Genomic DNA, 19813 nt, shown 5'->3' with positions numbered 1-19813 from the left:
TTACATCAAAATTAAAAAGTGGAGAAATGCTGCTGACATTCAATAAATTCTTCAGTTCATAATGTAGTTTTATACAAGAATAAAATGTGACAATCAATAAAACACAAATAGCAGTTTTTCAGATAATGATTTGTATGTGATCTGCCTTTGAAAGCACTTTTCCTCTCGGTTCAGAATGTTGAACTGGAACAAAAAAAAAGGTATTTTTGATGTGATATCAAAGTACCTGTCTGCATAGAAATTGTGTATCAAACATGAATTCATCTTCCAACTTAATAAATAATGGTTTTCTGACTGAAAAAAGCCCACGGTGTTCCAGGGCCTTACTTTAGAGGAATTTCTAGGATACGGATAGGGTGTCTTACTGATTTCTGGTGTCATTTTGCATCCTGAGAAAATTGGTGAGTGTGCTCTCAGAAGCAGGACTCATTTATCAGTGCTCTGCATGCCTTGTATCCACGCTTGGAGTTATTGTACTTGGCTGTGTGTGTGACAGGAGTAATTAGCCTCAAGATCAAGACCAGTATGAGCGAAGATGACTATTTAAGCTGTAGTCTTAGATAACTTGGACATTTCTTAAAATTTGGCAACTGTACTACGGTCTGCTGAACACCTCTGTAATGCCTAGCAAGGCAATCATTTTTCTCTACACTGTTGCATGTCTCTGTGTGCGTCCAGTTTACCCTTTTTTCCCATGAACAGAGACACTGTTCCCATAGTGTCTGTGGAAATCACCAGCTCAGTTTGTTGAACCTTTTTTGATCATTTCTCAGCTTGTTCTGGGATTCAAAAGAAAGAATGAAAGAAGTTGTTTCTGAGGATCAGAGCCATGAGAACTATAGATTTAAATTTCAGAATTATATTTCATAATATTTTTTGTATAATTTCTCATATTTGAAAACTAGAAGTTTCTAGGAAATAGAGGTGGTCTAACAAGAAGAATTTAGAGAGAGTTCTGTAAACCTTTTTTGAGGAATGATAGAACTTATTTGTTAACTCAAATTTAAAATATTTTAAAGATGCTCTGCATTACTAGAATTCTCACTGAGATGTGCCACAAAGTAGTATTAGCAGCTAATCCATCATGCATTATGGATCCTGAAATAATTTCTCTCTTAGCCATCATAATGTGAAGCATTCCAGCAATGACTTGGCTTTGCAAGTATTTAAGTGATAATGGGAAAGACAAGTTTGTCTGGTTAGAAGTTCATTTAAAGAGAACATTTTAACACAAATTGATGTAAAAGCTGTTCTAGAGATAGAGTTAACTGTCAAGACAGTTATAGTAAAGTTAAGCTCTGTATCTTTAGATGAATGAGAAGAAGAAAAACTCTACAAAATAGTGCTGTGGCAATGCTTAAATCAATTGGTGCATTAGCTGTTTCAATTAAGGCATATAATAAAAAAAGGACAAATATATATATAACCTAATCTAATTATTTTTTTCCATGGCATGACACTACAGAGTAGTAGATGTACTACAATATATAATTAGAAAATTACAGTTAAAATATTAACTTCATATGAATAAATAAGCTCTTTGTATTGAGCTTGCTTTGAGTAAGATAAACTTGCATTAAATTGAAATTTTATGCTATTAGGAAGACGTTTTGCTAGAGTTATACATTACTAACTTTGAAAGTATTGTGCAGCCAGGATGCCATATGTATGCTGAAATGTATCTTGGTGACTGACTTTCTTATTCCAAATTGTACATCATGGCTTTTTTTTCATTTTTGATGAAAGAGATGAATATCTTTTTTCAAAGATAAATAGGTTTTTGAATGTGGTACAGTGATGTTCAGTCTAATCAGTTTCAGAACTCTGTTAGAATATAATTCCAATTTGTTTTCATATATTAGTGACAGTAGAAAACTGGAATATGCAGCTATGCATTTCTAATAGATGTACAAATGTGTCCTTTGTTCTTGTAGTTGTTGTCCAATTGTTTATAAAATGAATACAAATGATTAAAGTCCGTTTGATGAACCCACCGGAAAGACTGCATTTATCAATCTTCAGAAGTCTGCTTGCGATGCCCTTTCCATTTTGGAATGAATTTAGAATTGACAATTCCATTGAAACAGGACAACCTTTGCAAACAAATTAAATTGGAAAGGAAGGACAGGAAATTAATCTGACAATGAAACTCTGATGTGAAAATATGAAGCAGATGAAGAGAAAAAGGAAAATTTTCTGTATCATGTAGAAATGTATAATTCAACTGCACAACTTGACGTTATCCTCTGACAGGGAAGTGGTCTTTAACATAGAAGATTAGACAGCAAATCAACCAAACCCATCTGTTACGACATTTGGTTTCCTGAAAAACCATATTCTCCACAAGTTCACAGAACTGGCTGAAGTTAGTAGGCATGAACTGTATATGAGTAAAACACAGGAATATTTTTCTAACCACTGGACTGTTTGCTTAAAAGTAATTTGAAAAGTTTATTAACATGCTTATTGCTGACAACAATACTTTAGGAAAATTAATAAATTTATTCTTGTGAACAACAGCAATTACCAAAAGATGAACAGTTACTTTAAAAAAAAATTGTTATGGTGGGAGTTTCTGGGGACATTGCAGAAGCATTATTGTAGTGCATTTAATTTTGTACTACTTTGTATATAGCTGATGCAATATCTGTGCCATTAATTTTCAATTATGGAAATTGCATAAGAAATAGAAAGACTTTCAAGTTATGTGTATGAGTCACTTTAGAAACCACTGTTTTTCTGAATTTAGTTCAAGACAACCCACACCAGAATGAATGCAGAGTATATCAACATCTGTAAAAGATCTTGAGTCTGATGAATTTCTTGGTCTTTAAAACATTTGTCCCTGTTTAGAGAATAATGATCTTTGATTTCCAAAAGCAGGACTATTTTTTTCTCCAACTATATGAGGCATACAAAGAGAAGCTTCAAGGAATATTTAGCATGTTACTTTAGAATAAGATTTATCTTTTTTTTTTTTTCCTTATTTTCTGTGACTTGATATTCTGGGAATTCTTTGGAGAAAACCAATTAGGTCATTCTTGTCCTTCAAACTTGTTTTAACATATTTAACAGTGTGCACATGTGTGGTCACTCAATTTTGTAAAGCTAAGAAACAGAGAAAATATTTGCTGAACTGAAAACAATAACTAAGAATATTTCCTGACTTTCAGTGTTATAGAATGAGTCAAGTGTCTAACAAAAGTTCCTAAGTATTACACAGCTTTTAGATTCTTGGCCTACAAGCGGGGAAACTAGCATAAAGCCGAGACCCATTTTGATTTCATGGATGTAGTCAGTGGGGAGACAAGATCATTATTCTTTAAAAGACAGATTGAAAAAGGACTTCAATTCCACAATTTGGACTGCAGTGTAGATTTCAAACCCTACATCCTGACAGTTCGGTTTTATGAAAACAAGACATCACTTCTCTGCATTTGCAGATGTTGGCATTCTGAACAGCACAGAGGCAGTGGCTGAGACAACAACATGCATCCAGGGGCAGGGCGAAGGATACCGTGGCACAGTCAACACCATATGGAGTGGGATCCAGTGCCAACGGTGGGACTCCCAGTTTCCTCATCAGCACAACATCACTCCTGAGAGCTTCAAGTGCAAGTGAGTAGAGACAGTGTGTGTTAATGCTCTGGACTAAGAACAATTCCTGCTATTTTTTTTAAATTCATGCTGCCAAAGTAGGCTGTGGGATCCCTGTCCCTCACTCTGCACAGTGATACATTTCCTCTGCTTGCTGGAAAATATTTGAATATGGGAAAATAAATTATTCCTATCTCAAAACATTAGCTCTAGGTGAATTTGGGTAAAAATGCCAGTGTTTTTGTTTTTCAGTAAACTTTGGCAATACTTTTTTGATATTTTTTTTCAATAAATAAAAATTGATAATACTTGGTATTTGCAATATTTGACAACACTTCTTTTATTTTCAAAAATTTTAATCCTTTTTCCATTTATTTACTAAATGTACTTGCACAAATGAAACAGATTTTACCTGAGGGAGCATTGGGCATCTAAGCATCCTGTACAGTACATAAAAGGAGAGAGACATTCACAGCATGTGAATCTACTTGTTTTTGGCAGTTATCTTAATCTTAATCTTTTAGTCCTTTTTTTTTTTTCACTAAGTGTAGAAGAAACTTAGCTAATTAGCAAAGTGTAACTTTGAATCTTTATAAATATATGTATGTATAAATGTATTTATCAGTGGCTGAATGACAGTGTGGACTTGTGTTGGGATTTAACAGTGCAGAACTTTCAAGGTAAAGAAAAGACTTCAGTTTTGCTTCAGATTCTCATTCTAGCAACACCTCATTTGAGTAGAACAGTTAGGTTTAATAACTTAAGCTCTTTACTATTGTTGTTTGGCATATTGGTCAAATATTGTGTGTAGTAACAAATCTACTGAAAACGTGACAGCAAATAGGAAATTACCCTGAACCTCCTCTGTTAATTGCAGGACCATCTTGCCTTTACTTGTAAATTTGTGCTTGAGCCTGACCCGACAGGCAATTATCAGACAATTTACCATTTAAATCATTTTGTGCTGTACCTATGCTGCAGGCTTAGCCCTTTGTGGTTTTAACAGTTTCTCTAACACTGTGCTGGATAAAAACATTAGGACTTTTTATTCAGCTGGTGTCTGAGTGCATTGTAGCTATTCAGGACAATAGATTGAGTTAAATCAATGGAACCACTTATATGGATGTTCAGAACTCAGAGGAAAAATTACAGCATTAGATCAATTATTTCCATAGTCTGTTATCAGTAAGTGATGCAGATGGAAAAATGCAGTGAAATATGGCATTACAGAGAACATGGCAATGACTGTCAGGAGATGAAAAATAAAACATTTAAGAGGTTTGATTATTTAATTCAAGCTGCAAGAGACATTTAAATATGTTCCCTCGCGGCCAACTTTAAATTTAACAGCTGTATAGGATTTCAACATACTTTTTTTTTTTTTTTTTCATTTCTAAGATTCAGTTTCTTAAGTGAATCACTGACAGTCACAAGGACTTTGTTCCTCTAAGCTCAGCAGAACCATTCAGGCACAGGGAATTTTAAGCACTCTGGTAATGTTTGTGTTTAAAAGCACTTGTAATGGATTGCAGGTGTATCCAATGTCAGATTGCATGCAAATTTTGATGGAGAATCCTGAATAAAAATAAGCTATATTGAAAAATATATATACCAAAATATTGGTAATCTTCAAATGCAATCTTATAGCTAGTCAAAACATAAGTCCACTGAAAATGAATTCTCATAATCATTTTCTCATTACAATTACTACATTTTCTGGTATATGTAATCTTACTTGTTCCTCAAATCCCTGCACTTGACACTGATCAAGTTCCACAGACCTTTAGGAGCCTATATTATTTCTAATTCATAATAAAATCTGATAGAATGCATCAGTGGTTTTAGGAGATCCCTGCTGCGAGCTAACATATTTATTTTTATAGAGATTTGAGGGAGAACTACTGTCGAAATCCAGATGGATCTGAATCACCCTGGTGTTTTACTACTGACCCAAACATCCGGATTGGTTATTGCTCCCAGATTCCTAAGTGTGATGTATCAAATGAACAAGGTAACAGAGGGAAAAGTGATAACATAGCCTTAAGTGAACACTGTATTGTTCCAAATGGTAGATAGGCAAGCATGAAAACTAGAAAAGCTGATCTCAGTACATCTGCATTACACCTGAGTAGTTATACTTCAGTGTTATTTGCATACTTGGGATTCATCATGGTGTAAATGAGATTCATTTCTTAGTTCATGTTTCAGTTCCAGCAGGGAAAGTTGCAGCAAAGATTTGCTGTTGGATCTGATTTTCAGACTAGGTGAATCTATTACCACTCTTAATTTGGAAGAGCTTTCCCTAAGCTGAGATGATTTTTCATGATTTCTTGGTTGACTACTTTTTTTTTTTTTTTTTTTGTGCGTGAGGCCACGAACCCTTGTTTTTTTTCCCCATAAACCCCGTTGACTAAAAGAAGTTGAGTTGAAAAACCACGAGGGATTTTCTATATAACCTTTTATCTTCAAGCTCTCTGTCCATAAAGTCCATACTATGTCTTGGTATTAGTCTAAGGAGTATTATTGCCTCCTGAGAACTCATATCAACCAAGTCACTACCTGAGTTTCAAACTTGCTATTTATTACCTTACTTCAGCATATATTAAAATCTTCTTTAGATTATAAAGAATTTATCTCTTGCAAGAATTCAGTTAGAACAAGGATTATGCTTTGACTTTCATTCTGTGGTGTTTTTTTTTAAGTATCAATTATCAAAAAGTAAAAATACTGATGAATATGAAATGAAATGCTTAATACAGAAGTCTTTAGAGTAATGCTCATTTTAAATAATCCTCTTGAAAAGTCGCAGAAAAAAAGCTTGTGATTAAAGCTTATGAATTAAACATGACTTCTATTGGAGGCAACAGGCAAGATTCTGAATTACATTAAAACTGAAGTCATGCAGATTTTTCAATTTTGCCAAAGTAGAACTTAAATCAAGAATTATGTGCGGTATCCAGAGTTTACATGAAGGTAGGTTGTTGATGATAGGCAGACTGAAAGCCTGTTTTTGAGGAGAAAGGATTAAAGATAGGGTTTGCTTTGTTTTGTATAAAACAGTTCTTGCCAACTTTTAGAACATTCGGTGCAACCATTATAAATTATACACAACCTAACTACTTATGAAAGAAAATGTCCCAGTTTATCTAAGCAAGATGACGTTTAAAATGCTACTGTACTGAGAACAAAGGCCTCAAGCAAGGGATTATGTATCTAAATTTGAAAACTTTCTCCCTTCTTCTTTCTGATTTGATTTATACTGATGCCTGATTTATATCATAAAGTGTTTGCTACATGTAAAACTTGTCTTTAATTATTGAAATTAGTGATGGAAAGGAAGAGTTTTCTTTTCAGTGTTGCACAGTTGCCCTCTACTTTTCTTTGTCTCAACATTTCATATTCAGATTGTTATCGTGGCAATGGAAAGAATTACATGGGGAATCTGTCCAAGACGAGATTTGGACTAACTTGCTCCACATGGGACAAGAATATTGAAGACTTGCGTAGGTGAGTAAATACAAAAGAGATAGTTCAATGACTCCTGTTACCTCCAGATGGCATCTCAATTTCTTCTGTAGTGATTCTAAAATAGCCCCGTTTACCCTGGAACTCTTCCCCTTCCCCTTCCCCTTTTCCCCACCTTTCCCTTCCTCTTCCCCTTCCCCTTTCCCTTTCCCTCTGCTCCCCTCCTCTCCTCTCTTTTTCTTTCTTTTCCAGTCTTTCTTTTCCTGTCTATTCCTGTCTTTTCTTGTAGTGTCTTTTTGTCTTGTCTTGTAGTGTCTTGTTAAAATATATTACACAACATGTCTTTGTTCAAACTAACCACTAATTGCAGGCTTTGGGATGTTTCTTAGTGTTTAGTTTACTGGTCGCGTTTTCCTCATTTGTCCTTGAAAGTTGTTTTTTTGTTTTGTTTTGTTTTGCTTTTTTTCTGTGAGAGAATAGCAGGAATAAAGCAGGAAATGGTTATGTTACATTTGCTCAATATTTATATTTGCCTTTTTCAAAGTTCTGAACACCATAAATTCCTGAGCAATTTGATCTGTTCCCTTAGCTCTTCCTGTTTGAAGCAGGATGTTGGACTTACTACCACCTGAGGTCCCCTGCAAACTGAAAGTGGATCATGAGTCTAAAATCTAATGACACTGACATCAAAAGCCATTAAAGCAAATTACAGTTTCTATTGTTTATCAATGCTTTAGTTTCTGAATTCCAAGCAGTGGAAACAGCAAGTTTGTTTAACTTACTTGTTAAGGTAAGAATGATTCAGCAGAAATTACGAAAGATTTTCTCAGTCACTCCAGGATCCTCAGTGTTCTCTCTGTTCAGAAGTGTAGATTAATAAAGTTCAGGAGTAATAGGATCACTGTAAATCTGTAAGTGAACCTTCAGAGAAGCTGTATTATAAAAAACAGATTTCAGTGACACTGTCTGTAATCACAGGCTGGACTATGTGTTATTTCCCCTACCCAGGGTCAGAGATAGATATCATATATATTCCAGCCTACTTTCTATCTAAAGCAGGAGATTTAAGATCAGGACTTCAGAGAGCTCAGATAAGTCCTCAGTTAGCTGTGAAGGATACAGCTTGAGCCTTGTACCGACTGGATGCTTGATGCAGGTGAATACATGAATACAGATCAGCCTTTCTTCCTTTGCTGCAGCTAATTTTCCACCCAGGAGAGACTGGGAAATTACCTGTCTTACCTCAACAATTATTCTGGTTTTGGGAATGTCAGAAACAGTACACCTGGTTGGTTATGAGCTCAGAGGGCAGCACAGCTTTAACAAGTAACCTGTATGCTCCTGTCTGGCAGAACAGAAATAAACAGCTTTCTTCCCTTCAGATTGTCACCCTGGATTTTCACCTTTAGTTAAATGCTTTGTGTAGGTCTGCTGCTTAGGTCACCTATAACTGGAATTTGATCAGTTCAATTTATTTTTCTCCTAGCCTACTGCTTTGTCTGGTTAACTTCCTTGCATTTTTGCTTCCTTCAACCTACAGTTTAGCTTTCTTCTATGCAGAATCAGTTTTCTCTTCTGCTACCCGCTAATCAGGATGGAGAAGATACCCAAGTTCCCAGGCAGATTTGCTGAATGCAGCATAGACACTTTTCAAATCAGTTTAAGGATTTTTCCTGGAGGTATCCGTGGATTTGAGTTTGAGTGAGAGATCTAGAAATCTCCCAGCTGTCCACTGGACTCAGTGCTTAAAATACTAACCAGAGGAAAGTTGGACCCAGATCCAGCAAATATTTGTCTCAGCTTCCCTTTGATTTTAACCAGCTCTAAACCCTGACCTGCAGGCTCAATCGTCTAATATTACAATGCAGAGTAAAGCAATATTTAACCTTTGAAAATCTCAGCTATAGCATAAAGTTTTTCAGCACTTTGAATTTTTTTTCCCTATAGGCATATACAAATCTTCAGAGAACCAGATGTTAGTAAACTGAAGAAAAACTATTGCCGCAATCCAGATGATGATTTTCATGGTCCCTGGTGTTACACAGATGATCCTCTCATTCCTTGGGATTACTGCCCTATTTCTCGATGTGAGTATTTACTATGCCTCAGGCACTGTCAGCTGTATTCTCAGTGAAGACGTGATGTCACATGCATATGTATATACATTTCCATTATCATTTGTGGCAGCAGAAATAATGTAACTCCAGAATCAAGAATCAGTTGTGCGTGATTGAGAAGGAATGAAGGAAGCTGCTTCTGAAATATATGAACAAGAAGTCCTTTTCCTTAACCAGCTTGGAGATTTCAAGACTTACTTATGCAGTAGGAGCATAAAAGCTCTATTACAGATGGTCATTTTCCAGCAGATCTAGCTATTGAATGAGGGCTGGATGGAGACAATTGTCTAATAGTCAGAGTGCTGGCTATGGCCTTAAGAAACCCAGGGACAGCATTTGTCTTCTGTGCTTCAAAGCTTCATTGTCTGTCTGTGTGTTCTGTATTTGTGTTTAGAGTGAGGATAGCTCACTATAGATATGCTGATGTGTAAATGTCTTATATATATTAGATCGTGCTTCTGGATGTTTGTGGGATGATTTAACTCTTGACAAAAATTAGGAAGATCACTCCCTTAAAGTTGCATATTATAAAACTACATAGTTTACCTAAACAGAAATAAAAATTATGAGGAATTCAGTATTAAGCTGGAGCTAGGTAGAAAAAAATATATTTATGCCTGAAAATGTGCAATTCACATGTAGGTTCAAGATTTTCTTCATTACTTCCTATTTCTAAATTACTTAGCTGTGTATACTGGTAGTAAATTAGGATAGATAACTTAGGATTTTAAATTTATATGTCTGTGATGTCTAGAGTTTGGGGATAATGTTAATTCCATTCCTAGCAGCAATTTGCTGCATTTCCTCATATTCTGAACTACAGTATCTCTAAGAGATGATGTAAGAAATCATAGGTTTTTGTTGTGTTTTTTTTTCTCATTTAAGTAGAGTAATTAAGAAGAGTAAACAAATAATGTTAAATGTTACATAGACAAAGAACAATAGCTGAAAAAAATATAAATTTTATTCACTCATTCTAAGTTCTTTATCTCAATTAATCTATTCCTAAGGAAGAATTCACAAAAGCCATTTGTAGAGTAATGTCAATATTGTCAGTAGAGGCATTACGATTTCTGGATTCCAGTGCCAAAGCTGGAATATGTCTGTTTTAGAACTGTAAGTTGTGTGGACTAGTTTTTAGCTATGAGTAACTTGCCTTCATACTAGTCACCAGTTTAACTGATACAGACAAAACATTGGCAATTGCCAACTCGGTGCCTTTAACCATGTGTAGATGTACAGATACATATACATACATACATACATACATACATACATCTTCATACTAACTATATAAATAACTATATATGTAACCATAACCTTTACGTATATATACAGATGATGAGACAGTCTAACATTTGTTCATTCAAAGTTTCAGCAGCTACACCATACGTCTAGCTCATACCACTGGGCCACATTGTAGACTTTACTGAAATCAAAATTTCTGAATAAAATTTAAGCAATCTTGTAACTGCATTGAGACTTGGACTATATGAAAGAGCAAAGAGAGTTTGGGGAACAAATACTGATAAAGGACAGTTAGAAAATTTCTTCAAAACTGATCTGGGTTAAATTGTACTACTTCTATAGTTTCAGAAAACTTAGAGAAAAATTGTGATTTCCTTTCTCTGCCTTGTCATGTTTAACTGAAATGTGGAAACTGAACATGACAGATAGCCTGATGTATTCAGGATTCAGCCAAGAAACAAAATGCTTTAAACTCCTTTGCAAAATGTTTAATTCTTATTCCTTTCTATTGGAATGAAATTCTTCCATCTTGCTAAAATTGAACTTTTATGAAGTATTAATGAAATTACTGACATTTTAAACTTAATGGAATATTAAAAGTAACAGTATGCCCTTTGCTGTTTGTTATGACTGTATTCAAGTTTAAGATGCGTTTTAATTTTGTATTAAGGATATTTTATTTGTCTGTCTAGGTGATGGTGATACAACTCCTACTACAACCAGTTTGGATGGTAAGTTAGTTTGCTGATTTGCTGTGCATTGCATGTATTTCATCTTCCAAGACTAGCCATTTATTTCCTACTGGGAAGGAAGAAAATGGACAGTTAAAGATATAAAATATGCGTACTAGGAAAAAAATATTTTTACAAAAGGCAAATGTAGAACAGCTTTATTGCATTTTTTATTCTCACGTTTCTGTCTTGCAAGGGGTGAGATATGGTAACAACTTTCATTATTTGCTTTGTAAATATGGAAATGTTTGTAAAATATTTTAAAAGATTTTTTTTTTTTTTTTTTATATTCCTGACTGAATCTATGTGGACTGAACCCAACTTCACTGAAGTAGTTTTGATGTTTTAGAAATATACTTCATTAGCTCAGGAAATAATATCCTATCCTTGATAAATATTGACCTTCTTGTGGTCCTTATGTGTAACTGTACAGGTTTCCTACCGCTGTTTTTAGTAAAATGTGATCTCTGGACCTGCTTTCAGATACTGTCATTCCTTGTGCTTCAACAAAACATTTGAGAGTTGTAAATGGAATCCCAACACAAACTAACGAAGGATGGGTGGTTAGTTTGACATACAGGTAACTATCATTTTGATAAGAAGAACAATTCATCGAGTAAGATGTTTATTTTCAAACTGTAGAAAACATTAATTGGAATAAGGATACTTCTAGACTGTAGTTTAATCCTGTAAAGACATTTACAAATTAGCAATCCTGGAACACCTGGTGATTCCATCTTGTTACATATTGCTCCGCCAGTGAAAAGGTTCTATGTTCATTATGGCTGAGTTACACATGTGAGCTTCTAAAGCATCCATAGCATTCTGCTCTTTAGATGGGCAACTGCATACCTTTTCACATAATTGGCTCCACATTTAGCCTTAAACTGTTTATTTTATAGATAGTTACAAGAAAATTGAGTTTCACGTCAACGTTTACTTTTCAACAGCAGTGCATTTAGGAAAGGATTCAGGATATATACCCATATCTTTTGCTTTCTGTTCATATCATTGCATGCAATTAAATGGTAATTTGTATTAAAAAAAAAAAAAAAAAAAAAAAAAGGCCTTTAAGGAGATCCGTTTTTCACTCTGTAAAACAAGACCCTAGCATGTACATCTGGAATTGTGTATTACATTATGTCACATCTTAGTTTGCTACTGTGTAAAAGCCAGAACACAAAATTATTGCATATTCTATTCATAACTCATCAACTAGAAGTGTGAATTAGTAATGAATAACAGAAATAGGTCTCATGCATTTTTTTTTCCTTGTCTATTAGTAGAAAATACAGTGCATGTTATTACTATTAGCTTATGTAATCACTTTAAAAACTGTGTAGGTATCTACCAATATTCTGGGGAGAAAGAAAACAAAAAATTTACTTTCTGCATTACTTTACTGCTGAAGAAATCCTGGGAGTTGTTACCAGCCCTGGTAATGTTTCCAGCTCCTGGGCTCAGATCAGAACTAGAATATTCTAAAAGTTTAGCAGATTGTCCAGTAATAAATATCTAGAGTAACATCATTAGACTAAATAAACAGGTGGGCTGGAATGCTGAAACTCTGTGGAAAAGATTATCCTGCCACTGTTTTTAAAGCAGCCTTCATGGCTGGGGAACATTTTGCAAGGAAGGGGAATTATACCTGGGTGCTTAAAATTTAAATAGCTAATGATAAGTAATGTTAAGCTAACTGAAAATGGATTTCGTGCTATACTACAGAATTCCATTAAGCAGATGAATACGTAAAAACTGAAGATTATTTTATGAAAAAGAGATTCCTGAAATAATCCATCAAAAAATATATATTTTGAAGTATTACATATAGGCATAAAAATATACTCTTATTGTGTATGCTACCAGGGAAGCAGATAGCCTTTTGTCTGAAACAGTATCTTAATAATTCCATGATTTTTCATGAAGGATTTAAGAGTTTCATAAATGATGCTGTATCCTATTATTCTGAAAAAAAAAAAAAAAAGCTATACATCTTAAACTGGAACTGCAATGGCAAATTATTACTTATGCTTACAAATTTGTGTTCATACTTGGCAACCGAGGTCCACTTCAGAATATTAAATTAATTAATGATATATTTTCCTAAATATCTGATGCAGATTCTGTTATCAGGAATATTTAAATATATTTGGAGAAATTTCATTCATTTCAGGAAATCAGTTCTGGATTTGTGATTTGTTTAAATGAGTGCTTAATATTCTGTATTAGTCAGACTTGTAAAGCACAAGATGCAATCATGTGAAGTTATATTGGTAAATAGTGAAACAAACAAGCAGGAACACACATTTATACTCCTTTTTTTTTTTTTTTGAAATGTTTATAATAAAATTGGGAATCACAGAATCATGGAATCATTTGAGTTGGAAGGGACCTTGAAGATTATTTAGCTCCAACCCCCTGCTATTGGCAGGGACACCTCCCTCTAGACCATGTTGCTTAGAATCATGATTTTATAAAGAATCCAGCCTTTTAGACTACATAGATTGTTCCTCAACTAAAATACAACAACAACAAAACACATTACTCCAACCCCCACCTCCCCCACCCCCACCCCAAAACAAAGAAACAAACAAACAAAACAACCATGACAAAACAACAAAAAACAACAAAACACAATTAAAGCAGTCTAGCATCTCTGTTATTCTGATTTCTTAGAACTCCATGTAGGATCTGGGCTCCTTCCAGCATTTCTTGCAAAGTTCTGAATATTTGTTGATTTTAATTTATAAATTGTGATATTTTAATTTTTTTGTGATTCATTTTTTAAAGAGCTGTAGAAAATAAATGTGACTTTGGAGACACAATGAAGGAAACTAATTAACCTGCATTCCACAGTCATCTTTATTTCTGAAAGAACTGCCATACTTAACTGTTTTAATTTTACTTGATATATTACGCTGCAGATTTTCTATAATTATGTGTAGGATGTCATATACTGCAGATTGTTTCCAACTGAAGTATGTGGGGACAGAAATCTCATAGGACTGGTTACCAAATAGTAACTCTCCACCTTGAGGTCAATGCTCTGAATAATACCTACTTGAAAAATGTTGTTTACATATGGTGGCAGTCTGGGGACTTGTTTGAATGTTTCAGTCCAATTGCTATTAAAAAGAGGCTCACTTTTTAAGTATTATTATATTAATTATATTAAAATATCTCTCATTATAGATCCAACTCTGAAACTAAAGGAACAGAGTAACTGATTTTCTCTTTTCTCTTGGCTCATGCAAATTGGAGCAAATTTGCAAAGCTGTGCTACCACATGTATTCAAACTGTGAGGCAAAGGGGCAGCAAAGTGTTTCCACAGCCTATCATTCAGCCACCTTTCCCTGCACCAGGGGGTTTCCTAAATGAAAGCTTACACAAGTAATCTTTAGAGATTTTGTCTGGGTAGGAAAAAAAAATATCCTTGTTTATGTATGTATGTATTTATTTATTTTACAGGAATAAGCATATCTGTGGAGGTACTCTGGTAAAGGAAGAATGGGTTCTCACAGCAAGGCAGTGTTTCCCTTCTCGGTACAGTAGTCTGTAGTCTTGCAATATTGAAATACATGCATTTTCTGTAGCTTAATAGTACAACACTTTTATTTAAACGCAGCAGTTTTAACTCCTGTTTATCTTTAACGCTGTTCTTCTGATGTCAAAATCCCTGAGAGGCCTTGGCATTTTCAGTTTTTATCATTGTTAATCTAAAGGAAGTCTGGTGGTTTTACACAGAAGTACGAACATGTTATCCAAGTGTAGTAGTTACACAGTTGCCTCTTTGTGGAAATAATCTTATGCTTTTTCTGAACTGGACAGAATAAATTAGAAGTTTTGGGCAAACTTTGAAAAGTTCGAAGGTTCACACTTTCCAAAGATTTAAATGCTTGCATTCTAGTAGAAAACAAAATCACATTTTAGTCACAGCTAATGATGAAATTATGCAGTGGCTTCAGACCAAAAATTTATATTTGAGGATGTTGATTTTGGATTAGAAATTGGCAGTGTATGCTGACTTCTAGTGAAGTGCCGGTTAAGATCTTGTACTGTAATTATGTTAAGCAGAGCTTTTTGGGGTTATTTTATTATCCATGCAGCAAAATCCTAACTTACTTTGCCTAATTTAGTTACAAAGATCTGAAAGACTACAAAGCCTGGCTTGGAGTCCATAATATTAAAGGAAAGGGAGAAGAGAAGCACAGACAAGTTCGGAATATCTCCCAGCTGGTATATGGTCCAGCAGGATCAGATCTGGTTTTACTGAAACTTAGCAGGTTAGTAGCTCTATTGCTAATTCCAGGATTTTCAGCTACTGAATGAAATTCATCCTAAATAACAATGGCAGATTTAGTTCTGTACGGTTGTGATACTGCAGATGACATCTCTATAGGATAAACTTCCAATTATAAGATGTTCATGTCAGTTTTTTCTGGGCACTGGGCACAGCATGAATATATTAAGAGATTGGGAGAATTTCACTTCAAATATCCAGAAATGGTGGCTCTTTTACTCAGAAATCAGATGTTACTTCTGAAAAATTATGCCTTTTTCCCGATTATGACGTTTAGTTTATTTATTTATTTTAATATTCATTGATAAGTATGTGATTTTCATTTATAGAGCAAATAGTAGATTGCATCTAAGATATCTGTTTACATATAAACTTTCAAACTTTCTCAGTGTTAAAAAAACTACACGTTCAAATGAAATGCTGTCATTACTTGCTTTTAAGATGAAAAGCCAAGTTCAACAGCATAAAAGTAGAGACATCATTTCCAGAAATCTCTTGACAGTTCACAAGTGTAATATACGCAAAAAAAGTAGAAGAATCCATCATATTCTCCAAAGATGGAAATGAAAGGAAAAGAATTGGTGCATTTTTTAACTTCTGTGAACATAATTTTAAGGATAGACTCTAGAAGGTATAATAAAATCTATCATGTGTATTGTTTGTTTTCTCTTTACAGACCTGCCATATTGACAAATTTTGTAGAAATAATCCGATTGCCCATTTCTGGATGTACCATTCCAGAGAAGACCAGTTGCAGTGTTTATGGATGGGGATACACTGGATGTAAGAAATTATTTTTAAAAACTAAATGCATACGTTGACAGCTTACTTCCTTCCTCTTGTAATTATAGGTGAGGCTGCTGGTATTACCTGATGCCACATTTGTCCAACACTTTTCATTATGAAATGCAGTTTCAACTTTCTTTTTATTTTTTTTGATTTTGTAAATCTTTATGCATTTTATCCAAGATAAATTAATGTGAAATATTTTTTCTATTAATCCATTCTTTTTTTTTTTTTTTTTCCCCTTGAGAGAAGACAAAATGATTCAAAAATTTCAAAGAACAAACTGCAAAAACTAAATGGATTTACATATTTAAAAAAATCTGGCATAGTTGATTTAAAAAGTTCTAAGCCTGCTTTGAAAAATTCCGATTCGTCTTCATGATTATTTCTGTATCTCAAAGCAGGCCACCTGGTGGAAAAAATAATACAGAATCATACAATACAAAATCTTAAGATAATTAATGTACACAAAGATAGTGTTAGTAAGGATTCACAGGTAGCACTACGTCTCGCATTTCCTAACTGTTGAGTGTTTGACCTTACTAACATTTATAAAACACAGATTTTGTGTGAAGTAAATACAAACTTTTGGTGAAGAGACATTTATTTAGACTTGGTAAGTATTAAATCTGGCTAATGATATGTTGATGATAAAGTAAATAGCTGCCAGTTAACAATAATTACTGCAGTAATTATTGTGCTCAGATTCCATTTTGCCACAGATCCTTAGTGAGCAGCAGTAACATACTCACACTGTCCTGAAAGCAGAGCAGAAACATCATTGTAATCGTAAGGTTCTCTCCCTTGCAAGCATTACTTCAAACATTTCTTAGTGGAAGGCAAATAATCAGTGCCAACCCTACTGTAGATGACTGTGTTTAATGTTCCCAGCATGGCTGTATTAGATATCCTCTGGGGAGAATGGCTGTCTAAGGGAAGTAGGACTGCGGTATGGTGCAGCGTCACAGGAAAGCTTAGTTTAAGAGAACAGATAAAGGAATTTGTGCTATTGTGGAGTTACATAATACCATAAATACATAACATCCATCATCCAAGGACTTTGTACCTTATTTTATATGCTACTTAATGCAATCCTCAAAGCATCACAGTCAGGGAAGGAAGAAGTGCTACATTCATATTTGTACTCAAGTAAACAGGATAACAATTCTGTGAAAGGCAAAGCTGACACTTTTATTGATCACTGTACAGAGAATGGACAGGTCCAGGCCCTCTATTTTAATTCACAGCTTGTACATACTTGTCTTTTGACATGTGAACAAGAAAAAGCTCCATGGGGCTCCTGCTTCCTGACCTTCACAATGATGAATGGAGATTGCATAAAGCTGTGGATCTGCTCTTGCAGGTACAAAGTCATTCAGTGTAGCTGAGCCAGTGCTGAACAAGAAAAATCCTGTACTGCTATGGTATTTTTAAAGTTACACATCCTTCATTAGGCTATGGCAGCCACCATTTCATGTTAACCCTTGTTTAAGGCAGGAAGTGAAATCCTCGCTCTGCTAACAGGAGTGACATTTCACACTTTCCCTGATTTCTGTGATATGCCAAAGCAAGCTGGCAGTAGAATCTCTCTCTTTCTTCCAATACTAAAAACCTCTTCAGATATTCTCAGAGAACTAAAGAGAAATGCACATCAAGACTATTTATTGCAAATTTTGTTTGTAGCAAATATAAAAAATCCTTAAAGGACAAATTATTGATAAAAGTGAGGATAAATGAAAATATGAGTACTGGGGACAAAGTACACTGAATTAACATATAAGAGTAAGTTCATCCAGATTGCATCTTTAATATCTTTTTTCTTTTTTTTTTTTTTTTTCCCCGCAAAAATAGAATAAAGTCTTTATTCTCTTTTCAATCCTAGTAGCTAACTATGATGGTCTTCTCCGGGTAGCAAACCTGTTTATTTTGGCAAATGAGAAATGCAACCAATATCTCAAAGGGAAGATCACTGTGAATGAGTCAGAAATCTGTGCTGTGGCTGAAACCATTGGTTCTGGGCCTTGTGAGGTAAATATTACATTTTCTAAGAATGTATTAAGAGCCATCAACCTTACTTTTTCTTTCTGAGAAATAATTTACTTGAGTTTTTTTATAATTATTCTCTCTGCATCAAACTTGTACACAAAAAAATGTACATGAAACTTCTGCACTGGAAAATGATTAGTGTTTCTAATTATGTATTTGCTGATGAAGTGTGGGAAGAAGTTTCTTTCCATGAGTTACTTTGTGCTACTACTCATGTTAAATATACTTAGGTGCCCAAACACCTCTCTAGACTGAAATAAATTTGTCTTCTGTATAATAAGGCCTACACTGAGTTGTGTGCTAGTAGCACCAATTCATTTGGATTGAGCAGCAACTAAAGATTTGAGCAAATTGAACTCCTTAGCTACATGAGGATTTCCATGCAACATCCAAAAAAAAAAAAAAAAAAAGTTCACTGCTCAGTAGAGTTAATAAAGTTATGAAATAAACAGAAAGATCCAAAAATGTACTGAGATAAAGTATTACTCAGAGGAGTGAGGAGTTTGGTCTACCTAAGAAAGCATGAGCCATATCTCAGTGAGTGGAGGAGAAAGAGATGGTTTGATAACAATAGAGTTTAATACAGTTGGTTTTCTTGGGACTAATGTTGTTGGAGAAAAGACACCTGACACAAGACATTGTTTTATGAGCAGCTTTGATGATACTGACAATTGTTTATTGTTTATAATCTGCTGCCAGCTAGAAAAACAAAAATCAAATCATAGAATCATAGAATGGCTTGGGTTGGAAGGAACTTCAAAGTTCATCTAGTTCAAAACCCATACCTCAGGCAGAGTTTGCCAACCACTAGATAAGGCTTGTTGCTTGTCTGCTGAGCAAGAGAAGAGTGCTAAGCATTAGCTTTTATTTTTTTTGAAACAGCGTATCATTCTGTGATACAAACATTACTGCCTAATTTTGCAGCTAGTTTGCTAGATTCAGTATAAATTTCATCTGGATTAATACTGCAGTGTCTGTGTTCAAGTCCCAGATCTATGTGAATGTATCTAAATTACAGTTTCATAGTAAAAGCCCCAGTATATGGCCTACACCTATGATCCCTCCAAAGTCCATGTAGAAGCTTCCTATTGCAGGCACAACACTAATCACTACTCTCCTACACTAATTAGGAAAGTATGATATCATACAGGCTACCTTACTAATAGGACCCCTATCAGACCATCTAAATTTTCTTTTTCTAAGCCTAGACCTAGAAGGCACACTGATGACCATCTCAATCTGTCTATGATACAAAGACTGCTTATTCATCTGTATGCTACATGGGTTTAGTCATTGCTGCAAGAATAATCCAAACCTTCTGATAATTCTCAGGGCTATAACTGTGATAATCTCCCATAGATTGACCTACTTTGTACTATTTTGCCTAGCCAACACAAACTACAAATGCACACAGCCAAATTCTCGTCCTCACATGAGGTCTACAACCACTACTACTCCTCAAGAGCTAGCTACCTCATGATTGCTATCAGTCAAATCAAACTTCTGTTTTTTAAAATGAATA

General features: G+C 34.6%; 1 protein-coding gene across 4 annotated transcripts in view; it reads left to right on the top strand.

Moving 5' to 3' along the window:
• The window catches only part of HGF (hepatocyte growth factor), a 61547-nt gene that overhangs the window by 35626 nt on the left and 6108 nt on the right, over positions 1-19813 (top strand). For 3 of the 4 annotated variants that reach the window (XM_052680881.1, XM_052680879.1, XM_052680882.1), the window contains 10 exons: positions 3444-3618; positions 5481-5608; positions 7002-7104; positions 9010-9149; positions 11120-11158; positions 11642-11738; positions 14628-14702; positions 15296-15442; positions 16136-16242; positions 18128-18273. In XM_052680881.1, the coding sequence (XP_052536841.1) occupies positions 3444-3618; positions 5481-5608; positions 7002-7104; positions 9010-9149; positions 11120-11158; positions 11642-11738; positions 14628-14702; positions 15296-15442; positions 16136-16242; positions 18128-18273 (1157 nt within the window). The remainder of the gene's footprint in view (positions 1-3443; positions 3619-5480; positions 5609-7001; positions 7105-9009; positions 9150-11119; positions 11159-11641; positions 11739-14627; positions 14703-15295; positions 15443-16135; positions 16243-18127; positions 18274-19813) is intronic. The other variant, XM_052680880.1, reaches the window with a different exon arrangement.

Source organism: Tympanuchus pallidicinctus, unplaced genomic scaffold (genome assembly GCF_026119805.1).
Source record: "Tympanuchus pallidicinctus isolate F22 unplaced genomic scaffold, pur_lepc_1.0 scaffold19, whole genome shotgun sequence".
Lineage (NCBI taxonomy): Eukaryota > Metazoa > Chordata > Aves > Galliformes > Phasianidae > Tympanuchus > Tympanuchus pallidicinctus.
This window is presented reverse-complemented; position numbering and strand designations above follow the sequence as displayed.